General features: G+C 40.8%; 1 protein-coding gene across 4 annotated transcripts; it reads right to left on the bottom strand.

Annotated features, from left to right (window-relative positions):
* Nucleotides 1-1,125: 1,125 nt before the first annotated feature.
* Nucleotides 1,126-18,605, bottom strand: g3bp2a (G3BP stress granule assembly factor 2a). Of its 4 annotated transcripts, none has more exons than XM_034086613.2 (13): nucleotides 18,417-18,605; nucleotides 16,584-16,702; nucleotides 16,420-16,501; nucleotides 15,855-16,028; nucleotides 15,194-15,284; nucleotides 14,961-15,066; nucleotides 14,649-14,829; nucleotides 11,911-12,012; nucleotides 10,743-10,839; nucleotides 10,583-10,642; nucleotides 10,273-10,404; nucleotides 7,232-7,359; nucleotides 1,126-4,687 (listed from the first exon to the last, which is right to left on the bottom strand). In XM_034086613.2, exons 2-13 carry the CDS (start codon nucleotides 16,676-16,678, stop codon nucleotides 4,415-4,417), a joined length of 1,521 nt encoding a protein of 506 aa, XP_033942504.1. In that variant the 5' UTR covers nucleotides 16,679-16,702; nucleotides 18,417-18,605; the 3' UTR covers nucleotides 1,126-4,414. The 4 variants fall into 4 exon arrangements, with proteins under 4 accessions (XP_033942504.1, XP_033942513.1, XP_033942520.1 ...); XM_034086622.2 differs by having other exon boundaries at nucleotides 7,241-7,359; nucleotides 18,417-18,604; XM_034086629.1 differs by lacking the exon at nucleotides 10,583-10,642.
* Nucleotides 18,606-19,171: the final 566 nt, after the last annotated feature.

Raw genomic sequence — 19,171 nt, 5'->3', positions numbered from 1 at the left:
TATAAAAATCGCTGGCCCGCAATAGTGTCTATTGGTTACATTTCGGCCCTTGGACAAATGTAGTTGGTGATCCCTGACTTAGACAGTCAGAGGGAGGGGCAGGATCAGGTTTTGTCCCACATGGCTCTAAACAGCTTAATAGGCCCACACTGTAGACACTAATTAGAAGAACACATACTAAAACAGCAATGTACAGACGAATCAGATGATTAAACATGATCTTAAAATATATTTTATATATTTTTTAATTTATTTTTTGCATTTTGTTGTAATAATTATTTTAATACTTTCTGCTGACACTAGGTGGGGCTGTGCCCCACCTGCCCCTAATGACCAGTCGCCACTGGTCAACGTGCAATTTACCCCAGGTATATTCAAGCAGGAGGTCAACTTCTTCCACACTCAGGTTCTCAATATCAACTGCCACCCCCAGTGGTCCTTCAGAGCAATCCAAAAGGAGATCAGAGACGTCCCATCAAGGCTCAGAACAAGTCATTCTTCATCCAGTGAATCTTCATCCCAAAGTGACGGAGACTGAGCGACAGCTTCAATCCTTTGAATCTACCAATTGTAAAGGAATAACTGTATTTACACAAATGCATGCAGTTGTTTGCCTTCATCTTAATGGTGCAATGTGGAGGTTTCCTGTTTCTGTTCTATATTTAGTGTTACTTACCCAAAAGGGATTGTGTCTAAAATTGCATCTTAAATGCATTTCCTTATTCATAAAACCAAGCTGATTTTGAATACATTTAATAAAAATAATTGATAAAAGTTTACTTCCATGTTCTTGGTTGTCTTCTTCGTGTTGCCTTTGTTGGCACATTACTGCACATCGTGACATAATACCACCACCTGTAGATTAGTTTATTACACCATTGGCGTGGATGTAGCAAAAGAGAACAACAGAGACTCACAAATGAAACATGAGTAGGGTTTTCCTGAGAGCAAACAAAATGAAATCCTCACGGTCATCACTAATGGCCAAAAGGTTTGGCGGTGTCGGTTCCAGTAAAGACCCTGGGCTCACTTAATGTTTTCTGGATGTTTCTGGGAGTCAAGCTCGATAATAAACACGGATCAAAAAGGAACATTACAATAAAGGATGAGACAGAAAAGCAAAAGGACACTCCAATATAATTTAATAACACATTTCCACTACATCAGTGACATGTAAAAAGAAACCAATACATCTCGACTTTTAGTCCTTAAGTCAAGCCTGAAAAGCATCTAAACTACAAATCCGATTGCTTTCCTTCCTGCCTCTTAAACATATTTTAAACTCTACACCACGTTTGTAACACAGAACTTGAGCTTTAAATGTGGTTTTCAAACTCCAAACCAAGATTGTATCTAGTCCTGAGAAAGCTTTTCAAAAGCCCCAAAACACTTAATACAAGGGGCAGAGTGTAAAGACTGTAGGGCGTTCCTTTAATTATAAATACTAAGTGTAATACTTTCAAAATAACAATCAGGTCACAACCAAAGCTTGCCCCTACCGTTTCAAAGTATTGAAGCACTAAAAGAAGGAGCTGCTTCATACTTCATCATCTTATCAGTTTTGTAAAGCTTATTAACAAAAGCAGCAGCGTGTTCTCTCAATTATCTCCGATGCAGGAACCTGTACACACGACAAACGTTGTGAGTGGGGCTGATATCAGTAGTTTATTGTATGTTAAGTCCAACACATTCAAAATTGAAAGAAAAAAAAAGAACAAAACCAGGAAAAAGATTCTCCACCTGCAACACTTTTGAACTAGCAACAAGTAAAGGGTAAACACAGTACAAATTAAGATGGCAGCCACCTGTTTACCACACCTGCTAAAGCCAAGAAGGTACTTCTATTTCCATTCAAAAAAAGGACTGGAATGATTCACAATGAGGATCCATACTGCATTTTCAACCACAGGAAAATTAATTTACAGCCTTTTTCGCTTTTGAGGATCCTTTAAAAAGATTGGAAAAGGGTACTTTGTTGAAAACCTCAGTGAAAAAGAAGATCTATCCTCAGATATTTAACCATCACTTTGATGTAAAAAGCACAAATTGGTGTGAAAGCATGATGGCTCTTCTTCGTCACCCTCTTCATTGACCATTGCTGTAAAAAGTAGGATTGCAGTGAAGTGCTCAAGTGAAGCAATTACCTGACAAATAAACATTCGGGGCAGAGGCACCCATGAGAAACACTCAAGGATCAAAGACGAGCAAGGTTTTTCTGTAATATTGGGTCAAAGACTGATGGTAAGAAATCTCTACTGAAAACTAATCTCACATCTGAAAATACTTGATTTCAACTACAAAGGGAGAATAGCCGAGTATTACTGAGGCAAATTACATAAAATATGCCATGTCTGTACATCTAGTTTTAACTGAGAGTAAGCAATTATGTTTTTTCTACTGCCAGATGAGAAATTTGGAAACGAGAGATTGTCCCAGAAATGTTGTAAATAGTGCAATACCAGCAGACAAGGAAGACCTCATTCGTATATTTGTCCAGAAAAATGCTACATCGATCACTTCCCAATTCAGTGCAAGATAACAAAAAATAATAAAGTGTGTCATGTTTTCCTGTCCACCTGAAACCAAAAGGTCTTCCCTCCCTACCAAGTGGTACAAAGAAAACACGCTAGAGGACACGAGGGAGAAGACGAAGGTGGCGTTTAGATCATTGCCTTGAATGGAAGAAAGAAATGAATAATATAAGAACAGGATATGAAAATACAAATGCACTAATAGCTAGAATAGTGAGCATTATTTGCTAGTCTGTAGGCGGGTTAGGGCCGGTCCACCTGCACGGAGCACTGCAAGATGGTTTCTGAGGAACGTAGCAGTAAGGAGCAACATCATCTAGATCAACTCTTTCCAAACTGCAGACCGTAGTTGACTGAAATCAGGGATGTGTGGAGCTATGGCTTCTTAAACCGAGGAACAAGCATTTTACTGTCACCATCTTTAATGTACCTTAACTTGGGGGGGGGGGGGGGTTAGGGTTATGTTTAGAACTGGATGCACCTAATGTCCTCTACAAAACCCAGAACAGACACAATACAAACAAATGTACAAAAACCTCACAGCAGATCATCTTAGGTAGTAAAACCGTATGGAAAAATAAAATATGCACCTGAAAAAATAACTCAAAAAAACCTGTGAATGAATACTGCAATGTTTTCCCATCCGCTCCCAAAAAGAAATATAGTTCAAAATGATGAGCGGCTCCATAATAGGAAGCAGAACGCCTCGAACCGCTTTAGTAAGACTGGAAAAGGTGAAATAGAAGGCACCATTCATGCTTTTATCAAGGAGAGAAATTAGAAATATATACAGAACACAAAACATACAGTAAACTATGATTTTAGCTGTACATTTATTCTGTTACTCCGCACTTAGGCAGGGAAGGTGGCATCCATCTAGTTCCGTGGTCTAGCTGGCAGGGAAAAACATGAGGAAAAACAAACTTGGAATCAAAATAAAAAAAAAAACAGATCGAGCCGCCATCACAACCACTCTTCTATTGTTCTTCGTTTCTTGTCCCCCCCCCCCCCGACTTATTTGGTGAAGTCCAGGATTTAAGCTTTTTTTTTTATTATTTTCATTCGATTTATAAATGAGGAAAAATATAATGTAGATTTGCTTCGACATCTTGTCCATCCAGCAGTAATTGAAGTGTAGTTTTGGGTCAAAAGTGTGAAAGGTTCATTGGTCACAGCGGACAGGATGTGAGCGAGGCCTGCCCCGGAAAGTCGTGTCGCTTTGAGACAAAACAGGTCTCTCCAGCTGCGTTCCGAGCTTGGATGTCTATGTAATACGACAAAAGTACCCATTAGTGCATATTGATGAGTGCATTATGCAATTTTTAAGCAGTGGTCTCTCAAAAGGAAAAAGTAAAAGGCAAACTTTTCCACTGGAACTGCACACATTTTGCATCTCACCCTTTTCCAACAGTAACGGGCAGAAAACTACCGTATAAAATGTGCAATAGAGGGATTTCGTGAAGCAGCGCCTCAGTTAAGTCAAGGCATATAATCTCTTTTCCAAATGATGGGCTGTAATATCGTAGTTAAAAGTCTCATCAGTCCCTCCTAATGTGGCAGATTGCTCCTGGTTGGTTCATCTTTTCCTTCACAAATTTACAAATTAAAGTTTGTGAATTCTTGAGATACCCGAAAAGGACGCTCAGCTCACAACTAATAAGCGAAAAAGATTTGTTTGCTTATTTTTGTGTCGTCTATTTCACAAAAGAAAAAAGTTGACAGGCTGTGTCACATTCCAAAGCAAAAGAGGGAACAAAAAAATAAAAAAATAAAACAAAAACCAAATATATACGTTTATACATGAAGATTTCTTTTTCTTTAACGAGAGAACGGTTGAAGATGAAGAACGCGGTACTACTTCCACACTGCGGGTGGTGCTCTTCTCAGCGGCGCGGGGTGGTGAAGCGGCCCTCGCCCTGGCCCCCGGAGCCTCTTCCGGAGCCCATGCCAGGTTTGGGGGCCATGCCGCCTCGGGGTGGGGGTCCCCTCCCGTCGCGCATCATCCCACTCCCCACGATGCCTCTTGAACCTCCGGAGCCCCGGTCGCTGCGCCTCATGTCCCGACGATCGTCTCCTCCACGAGTTTCTCTTTCACGCACCGCCCTCGTCTTTTTCTCCTCCACATTCAGACGCACTTCACCGCGGAACATTATCGGCTGCAGGGAGATAAGCACGGTCAGTATGAAAGAAAAAAAAAAGACTGAATATTTCCCCCAATCAATTTCAGAACCCACGTCATTCACTGGTTTGCACACACAAGTTTGTCCATCTGTCCCGGACCCCATGTAAGCACTGGGTTGACCTGACAAGTTCTGTGTCCCTGCCAGTGAAATCATTTCATATTTAAGGCTGTGTTCAGACCAGATTTAGAATGCACCAGTTAAAAAATAAATAAATGCAGTCCCATCATTCATTTAGATTAAGCCACAATGGAGCTCGCAGCCAACACAGAAACTTCCCAAAAATTGCGACAAACATGAGAAACATATTTAAGATGTTCAATTGTTCATGACTTTCTTCCGTTTACCTCTCATTTGTACTGACAAAGACTACATCCAGCACCTAGGTGTGTATATATATATATATATATATAAAATAAATAAAGGAAGTTGCCTTGGATAGCTGCTTTTTGGTCTAGGACAGGGCTATTCAATTAGTTTGGAATGGGGGCCGGTTGATAAATGATCCAATGCAAGGGGCCGGGAAAAAGATGGCTTGAAATATGAGCAATCATATTAAGAGCTTCGGATACAGTACTACAACAGCATAGTGGAGAGCATATATTGTGTTTAATTAAATCAAACAACATAGCCCCAAGGCCTTTAGATTTAAATGGCAAGTTCAGAACTCAGTAGGCCGACATGTGAAGCTAATTTAACCATCAACATAATTTGATTTAATTTAGGAGAAATTATCTAATCATTCACGCAGAGATGCAATAAATGACAGTTTGTCACAACAGTAGCTAGTAGGTGGGTTCGAAACCCGAGCCCGCCGAAGTGTTCAGGCAATGTCTTCCCCTCTATCTCTCAATGTAACACCCTCTCTGGAATAAAGGCACTCTGGCCCAAAAACTTAAAAAAAAGAAATAAAAAAAGTAGATTACTTTTTAACATTATACTCAAAGGGCCAGTAAATATCACCCCGGGGCCGGGTTTGGCCCGCGGGCCGCCAATTGAATAGCCCTGGTCTAGGATGTTCCGTGTACAAAGATGAAACAGTAAATGAGACCAGTGAGTTTCCAGTCAAACTCTGTCTAAGGCTGCGGCCCCACGAGGACGAAAACGGCTAAACGCATAGGATTAACGCAAACGCAATCGCAAACGGCTTCCGTCCACATGCAATAATTATCCGGATAGTGTCTGTCCACACGAGACCGCTCCGTTTAGCTCCAACCGCTGGAGAAGCTGCAGTACATATGCAGGAGCCTGTAGGTGGCGCTGTAACTTCCTCCACAAAAGCAGCGAAGAAGAAGGTTGTCATGGTTGCCCTTCTGTTTTTTCTCCGCGGTGGGGGCCGAGGGAACCGGGCAGAGTTTTTCGCCAGTCAGCGTGTATTAAAGTTGAAATCTTCCGGACAAAATTATAAAAGTGCCGGTCAAAGGTCTTTTTTGTTATTTATTGAGCTTTAAAACAAATGAATAACGACTCTATATAATATAATGATAAAATACACGGAGCCTCTCTTTTTCCTCCCTCTCTTCGGACAGCGCCAGTGTCTGTCTCATGCAGCAGCTCATCCAGTAATCAGTGACCCGGCCGACAGTAAAAATAAACATATTTATAACTAGTTTAGGGAGTTTGAGAGGTAATTAAAATAGCTAAGGGTGATGATCTGACTTGAAGTGTGTGTTTTGCTGCAGCGGGAGGAGCTGCAGGTGAGCAGAGCTGCGTGTCTCCGTCCTGTCAGATTAGACTTCACTCGCGAGAGAAAGATAAATAATCTGAATTCAGGGTGCAGTTTACTTTGATGTGGGGGTGAGCAGCAGAGGTGGGGAGAGGCGGGGCTATTGCCTCATCATTATTGCTGTAGATGTTGCACAAACAACTGTAGCATGGTCAATAGCGTCCGGAGCACGATAGCAACTCTGCGATCCGCCATTGTTGTTGTTGTTGGTGGCGAAACACTTCAGCACTGGCGCGGGGTAAGCGGAGGTGAGCAGAAGAGGTGGGGAGAGGCGGGGCTATTGCGCAATCACTATCAGTGATCTGAAAATGTCCGTATAGGGCGCACACACGTAGCTGTTTGACCCCCCAGAGAGTGGCGTATGCATTTCTATCCACCTTGGGACCCGTTGTCGTTTCCTCAGTCGTTTAGTGCTGTATTCGGTCGTCCTCGTGTGGCCGAACGGTCTATATGACACTAAACAGTAACGCAAACGACCGAATTCGTCCTCGTGGGGCCGCAGCCTAAGCGATTGCAGACTGCACTTCTTGATTTATATTTGACCTCAGGTGCAGCAACACCTCGAACCAGCAGCCCATTTGTTTCTTTAACCCAATGCTACAATTGTTCTGAACACAGCCTTATACATTTGTTCACCAGATTGATTTGTGACAGAAATAAGAATGATTTATTCATTTAAAAAAATCAAGGTGTTTCCTGTGTTTATCCCATACCATGTGCCATTATAGATTAGTTGTGTGTCACCAAACCACCACCAGATGAATGAAAGTAGGTAATGAAATTGTGATACATGCCCCTTCTACCTTGTCCCCCAGGATTCTTTGCACGGGTTCAGAGTCGTCAAAGACCACAAATCCAAAGTTGGGAAGTTTCCCACCAACGCCCTTGGTGTTTATCCGCAGCTCCATGACATTTCCGTATGCTGCAAAAAAAGAGTTTATTTACAATTGTAAAGATTTGTTTTGCATGTCATGACATTTTGACAAATAGCATTTGGGAAAAATAAAATAATTGTAATACTTTTTTTATGAGATTGTGATCAGAATTTAGGAGTGACTCGTCTGCATCAATGTCCTCATTCAAATATATATTAAAATGGTCACGTGTGAGAAAATCTGTACCAACATTTTTTATTTGTTAAGGCGAGATACTACAGGTGAATTTTATTTAAACTAAAAGATATCGGCTAGGAATTTCTCCAGTTAATTACTTATATTAGGACCCGAGTTCCCGTTAGCCGGTAATTACCGGACTACGACCGGTAAAATATGCTGAAGACCGGCAAATCTAAATCTCTCCGGTCAAAGTGTCCGTTCAAAATAATTTCCGCTTAGCGCAATACCACATCAGTTGCGCAACTTGCGCCATTTATGTGACAGACAAGAACAGTCAATTCTAATGTCTAACACTTAATGTGGAGAAAGAGATGTCCTGGATGGGTTGATTGTGCGTTGATCTGTCATAGTCATATCATTAGCTAGAACTAGCTGGATCTGATCGATATGGACATAAACGCGAGTGAAGTCTAATCTGACGGGAGAGAGAGATCAGCTGCTGCTGACGAGTCGACACGCAGCTCTGCATGAACACCTGCAGCGGTGAGCGGAGCAACACACACACACACACACACACACTTCAGGTTAGAAAATCACACGTAGCTATTTTAATGACCTCTCAAACTACCGTAACTAGTTATAGATGTGTTTAGTTTTACTGTCGGGTAGGGGTGCAACAACTAATCGACTTAATCGATTACCAAATTAGTTGCCAACTAATTCAGTCGTCGATTCGTTGGTGACGTCATTACGTGTGTTTTACGCCCCGTTAAGCTCTAACTTTATTGGTCTTTGTATCGGTACTGGAGACATTTAAAAAATATATGTCATGTATTATTGCTACAAAGACATTATATCGCAGTCTTAGTGTCGCCAACTCGTTTCTAATATGCAAAAAGACAAACAAATGCGTCTATGATGTATTTTCGATCTTTCTCTCCCCCGCCTGCTTGCGAGGGGGCGGGGCAGTTTACACACGGGCAGCTGCAACATGCAGCAACACACACACGTGGGAGATGGCGGAGAGAACGCGCTCTGAGGTGGTTAAACTTTACCCGTCTCGATGTGGAGAATGCTCGTTACCAAAAGTGGAATAAGAGTTTATCATGTAAGGGCGGTAACACGAGCAATTTGTCTAAACATTTAGCAAAAGTGCTCCACATCCAGACGGAGGAATGCACCGGGTTCCACTGTCTTTCTAGCAGCTCTGTAGCCCCGTCCACGAGTAACGTTTCCACGTCAGGTGTTATGTATGCTAGCAGCAACACACGGAGCTAACTACATTATACAAACATAATGATTAGAGGTAACAGAGTTATTTGCGGACTTTTGGTGACAGAGCCTTCAGTGTGGCATCCCCCACCCTCTGGAACTCTCCCCCCCCGAAATCCGCAGCGCCCCAACCCTGGACATTTTCAAAAAAGCCCTCAAAACGCACCTTTTTACCAAGGCTTTCCCCACTTTTCCCCACTGTATAGTTAGTTTAATAGGTTTATTTGTCCGCTACTTAGTTTGTTTAATATCGAATCATATCAATTTGTTTTAAAGCTCAATAAATAACAAAGAAGACCTTTGACCGGCACTTTTTTCATTTTGTCCGGAATATTTAAACTTTAACGGACATGTTGACCGGCGAAAAAATATTCTAACGGGAACTCTGATTAGGATAATTGTTTTTTGTTTAAATATGCAAATTAGCCATAATTACATTAAATATGCGCATATTCTTAACACATTTCAGGAACACAAATCTGAACATTGGATAAAGCCAGGTTCAAAATTATTGCTTCATTTTGTAGTCATATTAGAATCTAAAGTTTTTACAGAAGGGATTTTGGATATCTCTTTTTATCACTCCATAAATCAGAAAATACTGTCAACAGCCCTAAAATATCAATTTGCCATGTTTTTAGGTATAAAATGTTATATAAAATTCAGGCTATGAATGATATATGAACAAACCCTTCAGTAAAAGCATTCATAATATTGATAGGAATATAACTGGAAGGTTTGATGTCTCTACGTGCTACTGAAGTTGACATTTCTGACTCAAGAGTAGGAGAAAAAACTCATTTTGAGAAAACGACCTTTAAAGATTGCAGTGAGGCGCTAGCTAAACCCTCCTGTTCTTTGGATGACAGCTTGCGCCTCGACGCACTCCGTGAAGGTATTTCATGTTCGGGGTCATTTGTCTTTTGTATAACCTTGCTTCGTGCAAGTGACAATTGTCGGCGTCGTCTTCTCTGTGAAGGTTTTTTTCGCTGTTCTTTTGTCATTTTGAGATTTAAATGTCCAGCAGAAAGCTAAACCAGGAAGTGTTTTTGAACACCACGTGACGCATCTGAACGAATCACGTTGTCAGAAATTGACACCAGCCAATGAGATTTTGTTTCTTGGTTTATGACCCCTTTGTACTTTCACGATTGGTTGCTGAACATGACCATATTTGGAGCTTGCCAACGATATCTCTGTTGACATGGTGCAAACAGCGGTTGCGATAGAATGCTAACTTTTGGTGAAATCTACAGGAGAAATCTACAGACGCAAATAGACAAACTATAGTCAAATAAACACTTAAATGTGTATTTTGTACGTTTTCCTTCCAAAAGCCTGAAAGAAAACATGGAACCAAAATAGCACAAAATCGACCAGTGCATGAAAAACGATGTTTTTGCCGTGCCTCGCCTTAAGTCTGTAGACTACAGCTTGTTTGTCAATAATTCATATTGAGGTTTGGATTAATTTTGGAGCTCGAGACAGTAGTAGTGTAGTAAACATACTCATGAAGAAGACTTTGAGCTCGCTCTCATCGATGTCATGTGGGAGGTTGCCAACAAAGAGCTGGTGACTGTCAGGGTAACGGACAATTCGCCTGTTGTCCATGTCGCCAGATTCAGAGTCGCCCCGGTTACCTGCAGGTCAAAACAAACACATTAGCTAACATGAATCATCTGCATCTACATGTAAGAAAGTAAATCACATTATCAGCAAAGTGAAACCCATACCAGGTGGAAGATAACACTGACTGAATAAAGTCCCAAAGACAAATCAAGAAACCGGGTTTTAGAAGACGTGACTCAAAGGGTTTACCTTTGTTAACAAAACTCAAGGGTGGTTTCCCCGTTTGTGACTCCGAAGGTGCAACACCATCTAACAGTGAGAGAGACGTGTGTGAGAACAAACCAAATCAACCACTTGAAAAAGAAGACGTGATGAAGGCCTTATTCTGCAGGACAGGTGTTGGCATTACCAGGCCTGGTACCCCGCGGGGGGAACGCCAGTCTGTCACGTGTGCGCTGGTCTCTCAGTCGGATGGGTGCCGTCTCCATCTTTGCATCACCTCTGAGCTGTAGGGGGAGGGGTGTCACAAAAAGAAAAATAATCAACCAGAAATCCCTTTCATAATTGCTTCAAAGAAACAGATTGAGTCCACTTGCCCCAACTGGTTATGTGTTCTAGTCTTAAGTCACTTTGCTGCTTTTGTACATGCTTTGAGTTATATTTATATATATTTATATATATATATATATATATATATATATATATATATATATATATATATATATATATATATATATATATAACTCTTCTTTGAGGCCATTTTTATCCACCCAATTTGGTTGTGAAAAAAATAATTTCTATTGCATAATGGTCTCAAATATACAGTGAATTTCCTTATGTAATGCAAACCCCAATGTTCCTAAACACCACACAATCGGAAAAGTATTGCACCTTATGCTGCCACCATGTAGTCATCAATTATGACGGAGTATGATTGAAATACCCGTTGTGGTAGACTTGTATTGTTGTGAAATATTGCTCTGCTCAGGGTCTATGCAGGAATCCTGAAGTCAAGTGCAAGACCTTTTAAGACCTGTTTTAAGACCTGTTTTAAGACCCTTTCCATACATTTTAAGACCTCATCGCCACTTTGAGTTCTAACCGGTTACATTGGCGACACACTTTACCTCACATTGACTATATACAGTATTGATTGTCCTTCCTCCTTATCTTCCAACCATTTGGACGCAAACTTGCATTTCCCCATAACGATGTTGTTTAACAACCGGCGTAAACGGACCTTCACACACTATCAAGCCGTGAGCGTGCCATGTCCTGTTCAGATGACGTCAAACCCAACGGGATGCCATCAATAAACTCCACAGAATCACACTACACACCTACGCAGTGATTACATTCAGGCACACTGTAGAACACAACCTCTTTGAACAATTTATATACTTATTGAAAACAAGCTACAAAATGTAATACCTTGGAAAATGCTGTTTAATAGCCTTAATTTTCGCTAAATTTATTTATCAACTTTTAATACTTTTTAAGACCCCGCGGACACCCTGTCTGCTTCACATCTGCTCTGATAGTTCAATTTATTAGTCAAATTCATGATAGATGTTTACCTGTGAGCTTGAACCTTTGACAAGATGGGGGGACATTCCAGAGGACGTTAGGGTGCCGCTGGGTGGCAGGTTTTTACTGGTCACAGAGGCCCATGAGAAAGCCTGTGAAAGAAGCAGTAATGCAACAATTAACAATCAACACCTTACTTTAAACTTTGGTGGGTATGTTAATGTCTTCATTGAAATCTCTGTTGGATTGGGAGATAAGCTACAGCAACATTTTTGTTTGGTGGTTTAAGATATCAGCAGGGCTGACATTGTAGTCAGTAGGGATGGGTACCGAGCAGGGTGGGAATTTCACGACGGCCACGGCCTGCCCTTTGGCCGTGATGCCCTGTGAAAAAAAATGCAATTCACGGCCAAAGTGGCCTTTGTGCCCCTGTCAAAAATTCCAGTGTAAATAACGCCAGTGAAGTTAGACTAGTGCGCGCAGTAGTAGTATAGTCCCGTGCCTGTGGATCAGAGCGATTGCTCTGCTGTGATTGTTCCGTCAGACATGCCGTGTAAACAACGCGAGTGAAGTCATATTAGTGCGCGCAGTCCCGCTGTTATTGTTCCGTCAGACATGCCTGTAGGTGCCCGACAGCCTCCTCCTCAGCCGCGGGAGCAAGAGAAGCACAGGTAAGCAAGCGGACCAAGCTGTTTTGATATGATGTGGTAGTATTTGAAAGGACTTAACATTTACGTGTTTATAAAAAGTACTATTGATAGGCAATTACCTTTGTATTAGCCTATTTAAAGTCGACTCGTTAGTACATTTTGTCATGAAAACTAGCGATAGCTAGCTAGTTTGGATAGCGCCAACGTCTTCCCTTCAAGGGGTCTACATCTAGTGTTACTTCTACAAGCTAGCAGATAGCCGTCACCTTTGAATCTAGTATTTTTCTTGCCAAGCGGTTTTGATATAATACATGACTGACTTATGTGGTTTATGGCTGAACTTAACGTATACGTTTAAGAAACACTATTGCTATTCATTCAGCCATTTGTAAAACGACTGGCGTTGACGTTAGTACTACACTTTTCCGTCATGTTGATTGACTAGCGATAGCTGGTGAGCTATCATCACTAGTTAGGAGGATACGTCTCTCTTTGAAGGAATTGTAGGGGTTACTTTTGGAATCCTTCTCATGATTTTCTGGGCTTTTTTAACTAAAATTCTGACATTTCTGTGAGATGATGCATAATGTTTCAGTTTATCCTATAGTTAAGTTGTGGGTTTTTGCTGGCATCATGTGTGTGTTCAAACTCTGAAATAGCAGCTTGATTCACACTTGATCAAATGTAAAACAGCGCTGATGTAATCCAAGTATTTAGAATACGGTAATTAGATGGAGTAATGTAACGGAATATGTTACAAATTACATTTTAGAGCATGTATTCTGTATTCTGTAACTCCTGCTTAATACATCATTAATGTTTCTTGGTGAATGAGAATGTCACGGTATTAATCTGAAAAGTAAAACCAGCGTAATTTAACCAAACGGCCTTTGTGCCCCGTCATGTGGCCTTTGTGCCCTTGAAGAAAAATGCGAATGGGAAGGCCAAATGGCCTTGCCCCTAAAATGACGAAATTCCAAGCCTGGTACCGAGCCCTGGTATTAAACGGGCCCGGGCTGAATTATTAAAGACCGTGTTACCGTTAAGCTCCGACGTTATCGGTCTTTTTATCGGTAGCCTACAATTCTGTCATCAGATTATTTAATACGATTTGTTGAAACATTGTCGTTTCTTTCGATGTGAAATATTATTAATTTAAATAAAAAGCAATGTTAATTTAGTTTAGTTAGTTTACCTTTTAAGTACCGTTAAAAGAACGGATCGATAAGCGGTATCGATAAAAGTAGTAGTACCGTTAAAACTAGGGATGCTCCGATCGCCAATTTCGGGGCCGATCGCCGGAATCAGTATCGGCCAATACCGATCGCCGAGCCGATCGAGTGGGCGGGGCCTAAATGGAAGATTTAAACATCACTTTAAATCTTCCATTAACTCAGTTAATGGGGCTCATTCACTGGAGCTTCAACAAACAATCAACTTAATTATTACATTCAAATGATGTACATTATTCAAGTTTACATTCACTTTGGATAATAACACGGGAGAAATGCGCGGAAGCGCTCTCTTTTCCTCTCTCCCTCCCCCCTCTCCTGACAGCCTGTCAGTAATGAGTGATCCGACAGTGAAGAATACATATATTTATAATATGTTTAGCTAGTTTAGCTTGTTAGAGAGGTAGATAAAATAGCTAAGTGTGTTAGGTCTAACTCTTGTGTGTTTCTTTCCGCTCATCGGTCCGGCGGGCGGAGCTGCAGGATTTCTGCTTCACACACGTTGCATACCGCTATTTTACTGTCTTTTTCGGACACCTTAAAATAATGCCAGACCGGTGAAGCCATTTTGGCGAGCTTGTTTTGCCGCACACAGAGAAAAGTGTCATGTATTTTATGTCATGCGATCGGCTCTCGCGATCAGCATGTTTAGAGAGCACCGATCGATCGGTAGAGTGAGTATCGGCCGATCTCGATCGGTGACCGATCGTTCGGAGCATCCCTAGTTAAAACCTTAACGATACCCATCCCTAGTGGTCAGTTAGTTGTTGGATATACCGTCTCGCTGGTGTTACTTTCATAAAAAGGTCAAATTTGTTCTTAATACTTTATTTTCAAAGGCAGGAAGTGAATGTGTTTGTGTGAGAGAAAGAAACAGGTGTTGCTCTATCCACACATCAGGCTCACCTTGGGAGACTCCTGTGTGTTTGGTGGAGACTCCACAGGGGGCGGTGACGGGGCTTTCTCCTCTATCTCTTCCAAAACCTTCACATCGACTTCAGGCTTGACTTCTTCTACCTTGGGCTCTGGTTCCGGCTCTGGTTCCGGCTCTGGAGCCGGCTCCTCCATGGGCTCCTCTACTCCATTACTACAGAGCACAAATCAACATGAAGGTCACTTCCACAGGTAAAATAAGAATAAAAAACTAAATGGTTTATGTATATTTTAAGGGTAAAACATCCGAATATATATTATGAGATAGTTGAAGCTCTGACGTACGTGACAGGGTGAGGTTCGTAGTAGGTGGTGCTGTTTGGGCTTTCTTGAAGTGGCTCAGGGGACGGCTGCCTCTCCTCCAGCTCCTCTTCAACTTCCTCCTCTGATTCTAAGTGATAGAAACCAAAACCATTTTTAAATGATTTGCTTTAGTTGATCATGATAAACCATGAAAAAATTCATTTTCTTTTTATTTAAAAAACCTGGTGTGTTTGGGATATTTGTGAACATCTTACCTTCATCAAGCTCCGCTTCAGAGTCTCCAAAAACCTCATCCTCGTAACGGAAGATGTCATTGTGGACGTAGAACTTGTTGGCCACTGAACCCTATAGTGAGAATTTCTAAATCATTAAGAGGGATTTTCTTTAAAACTGAACCAATTAGATGTTATTGTTGCCAGACTGTGAAACCAGACTTTAAAATGTTTTTCTTTTTGTGACCTATTTCAGTTTAGAAACCTGCAGGTCTGCAACTCTGACTACTTTTAAATCCAGGCTGAAGACTTTTCTTTTTGTCGCTGCTTTTAATTGAACTATTCATATCTTAAACTGCACTGTAACTTTTATCCATGTATTTTTCCTTTTAATGTTTATTTTATTAGCTTTTCTTTTTTAATGCCTTTCATTTTTTGTAAAGCACTTTGAATTGCCTTGTGTTGAAAAGTGCTATATAAATAAACTTGCCTTGCCTAGAAAAACAACTGAACTAAAAACTGTAGTTGAGCTAAAGATGCACTGACGGTGACCAGCTGATCAGTCTCATATTTGATTTTTACACACATGGCATGATGCTAGAACATTGCACTTGCAATACATCTTGGGAAATAATTATTCTTTTAATTCTCACTCAACTCTCAAATATGTATGGCAACAGTACTCAGAAGCAGAGGGAATCACCTCTGGAGCAAGCACGAACGTTTGCATGAACTTCCTCATGGGTTGACCATTGTTGGACAGTTCTCCAAGGACTTGCACCACCACGCCGTCACTCAGTGTGGCATGAGCATCCACGTGCCTGATCTTTGTATGGCACTCACTGAACTGCAGGGACATGACCTTCTTGTGGATTTCCTAAGAGTTGCAGAGACAAATGGGGAAAGAGAGGATACATCTGTCAAAATAACATTGCATTAGATCATAGAATATCATTTATATTGAGGATTTGCCAGTTAGCAATGTTCTGAGGTCAGTCGGTGTGCTGTTTACATTCACTTTCATTATTCAGCACATCCTTGATAGCAAGTAATAACACATCTTTACACCAAACTGCAAAAAAATGGATATATGGTCAATCATGTCACTATTGTTTTCAGCAGCAATTATTCTATCCTTAAATTAACTATTTACTGAGTGCCATGATCTACATTTAAAAAATACTAATTGTATCACTGTTATTCTATACAAGGCACCTACTAGACAGAATGTTTTATGTGAATCTTCATTACTTGGTCATAGCACTTACCGCTTGACCGTAAACTGCTTCTGCAAGCTTCCCACTTGGGTCAAGTCCTCCATGAACATAAGAAGAATTCCTCCCATAAAACCTAATGACACAGATATATGACAGTTAAACAGCAATGCAAACACCTACAGAGTTAGTGCCTTGCAACTTATGTGGGTAATTACCTGTGCAGGAAGTCTGGTGCCTTATTTAACAGTGTGTAATACTGCCTCACAAACTCCCGCCCTACAAGCAGGGGACTTGGCTTCTCCATCACCATTTCTTTGGTAAACAATATTAAATGCTGAAACAGAAAACAGACAAGGGATTAATTGTTATACCGCCATCAAGAACCTCAAACACACACTTGGTTGACATTTTATAAATGCACATTATTTGAAGAAAAAAAAAAATACTGTCCTGTCAGAAACCCTACATTTCTGAAGGCTATTTATTTATTATTCTATGCATTTAGCATTTGTTCAAGAGGTGTGGACTGCACTTTAAGGTCATTTGCAGGCTGTAGTGTATGGTGCTTGTTAATTGTATTGCATTAGGTCATCCATCTGAACAATTGAGCTTCATAAAAGGTTGGATTTGTTTCAGAGCTTAAGTATAAGACTGCATTAGTTTTGGTGGGACGCACCAAACGAATTGACAACTGAATGTAGAAGATAATCACATGGACATAAAGATTTGACTTCAGGGCATTTTAAGGAAGTTCATACGAGTACTCGTGAACGTTTGCTGATAAACAACATCGATGTTTGTGCAGCCAGAACATGAAGTACGAAAGGTGTTTCACGTCTCCTTTTGAACAGAACGAGGTTATTTGTCTTTTTAGGCCCACCGTTCATCCGACCCATATCAATCACATTTAGCAGATGCAAGACAGCTGCCTGGCTAACACAACTGCTAACACACAACTGCGCCATCACGTTCATCCAATGAGACAAAGAGGGAACCCGGCTGTAGTCGGAGAATAAGGAGACTAATGCAGGTGTTAAAGTTTGGAAACGGAGAACGAATTTAACTAAAAATTAAAATCCTACATATCAAAAGTATCCATCACATAGGTGTGTTACACACATGTGTGCAGCCCTTTGTAGCTAGGCATACTGTATAAATTAGGCCTTTTCATGTCTATGCTAACAACTATTTCTCACATTGTAATCAGCCCTTTGACATTACAGATGTATAATGTGCATCCCCGTCATATAAATTATGTACCCACATTGACAGCAAGACAAACGTCAGCAAGACTGTGAAATATAGGAATGAATATATAATCTGAACAACCGTCCTCTTGGCTGTAATCTTGAAATGCTAACGCTAACTCAGTACACAGAACAGCAACGGCAAGCTTGCGACATGCTAGTTAGCCATCATTAGCATAAGCTAACTTGTGGCGTCGTTGTTTTTCCTTCATCCGGCTGTCACTTTGCCGGAGCACCACATTACTAGAACCACATGGTTATTGTTCGTTTACACAGAAAACGCCACAACTGTCAAGATGTTACTTTGATGACACTTCCACACACACACAAATCGGACGCCAATTGCAAGAGAGGGAAAATGAAACCTTCATAACGATGAGGTGATGTTAGCCATCGTGGTGCACCAAAAAAGCATGTCAATGTTATGCCAATGAGGAAAACAGTGACCAAAAACGACAAACGTATATCTTATTGCATCAAAACCAGTAGAACCCATAGAGTTACTCAAAGTTTTTAATAAATTACCCTACACTCAAAACTGAACCATTATCAATGAAACAAGTTGAGGGCTAATGCTAGCTCAAAAAAAACAAAGGAAGGCCAATTTGACTAATTTAACAGACACTCAAAGCCAAATAGCTAAGGTGAGCTATGTATATAGTAGCGACACCTCTAATTGACAACTTTAAATGAGTACTACCGGTCTGGCGAGCAGTCGTGGTTTCGACCAGACAATGCAGCTAACATTAGCTGGTAGCCTGACAGCGGTCTCATAGCTTAGCTTGGAGGATGGCTACTTACCTTATGAAAGACCTATCTATGTAGACAGAATTATTGGTAATAAATATCTACGAGTGACCCGCTGTACACTGTTCTGGAATATCCCAGGTGTGTATAATGATATTTCCCCTCGTTTGACTACCTAACAGTTTATGATCTCTGCTGTACCAGAGATTGAAGATTTAAAGTGATAGGTTGTATTTATTGTTTCACCCCTGCAATCCGGGGCAGGGAACCCCCCATCACAAAGAATCAGCCAATGGACTGTTTACACTAGGCAACATAAATTATGACGTCAAACAAATGGCCCCGCCCCCAAAACTTTGTAACGCTACCTCCAAAAAACACTTGACTCTAGCAAAAGGCTATTGATCATCATTGACACTCGTGTTTATTTTTTGAAGAATGCCAAGAAGTAGTAGTAGTTGTTGTGGTATATTTATTTGGTATTATTAGAAGAATGTACATACAAAATAAAATGAAAAAAGGGCATTCAATTAAAGGGAAACTACAAGAAATCTAAACATATTCCCCTACATTCATACAATGGTTTTACTTTGCACATTAAACGTCCAGTTTCAGATCAAAATCACAGTTGGTTGGTTGGTTGGTTGGTTTGTAATAATCAGACATTTCCAATTTCATAACTAGCTCGTTTTTATAACATGAACATACGTGATTTAGATAGATAGATAGATGCGGATGGATGGATGGATGGATGGATGGATGGATGGATGGATAGATAGATGGATGGATGGATGGATGGATAGATAGAT

Source organism: Pseudochaenichthys georgianus, chromosome 1 (assembly GCF_902827115.2).
Source record: "Pseudochaenichthys georgianus chromosome 1, fPseGeo1.2, whole genome shotgun sequence".
Taxonomy (NCBI): domain Eukaryota; kingdom Metazoa; phylum Chordata; class Actinopteri; order Perciformes; family Channichthyidae; genus Pseudochaenichthys; species Pseudochaenichthys georgianus.
Note: the sequence above shows the minus strand (reverse complement) of the source record. Positions and strands in the feature narration are given on the sequence as shown.

Excerpts from the sequence above, each read along its gene's own strand:
- g3bp2a (XM_034086613.2), bottom strand. The coding sequence starts at position 16,678 with ATGGTGATGGAGAAGCCAAGTCCCCTGCTTGTAGGGCGGGAGTTTGTG. Across the intron at positions 14,830-14,960 it reads TACGAACCTCACCCTGTCAC|TAATGGAGTAGAGGAGCCCA; the intron begins GTACGTCAGAGC and ends TGTGCTCTGTAG. Across the intron at positions 12,013-14,648 it reads ACACACAGGAGTCTCCCAAG|GCTTTCTCATGGGCCTCTGT; the intron begins GTGAGCCTGATG and ends CTTCTTTCACAG.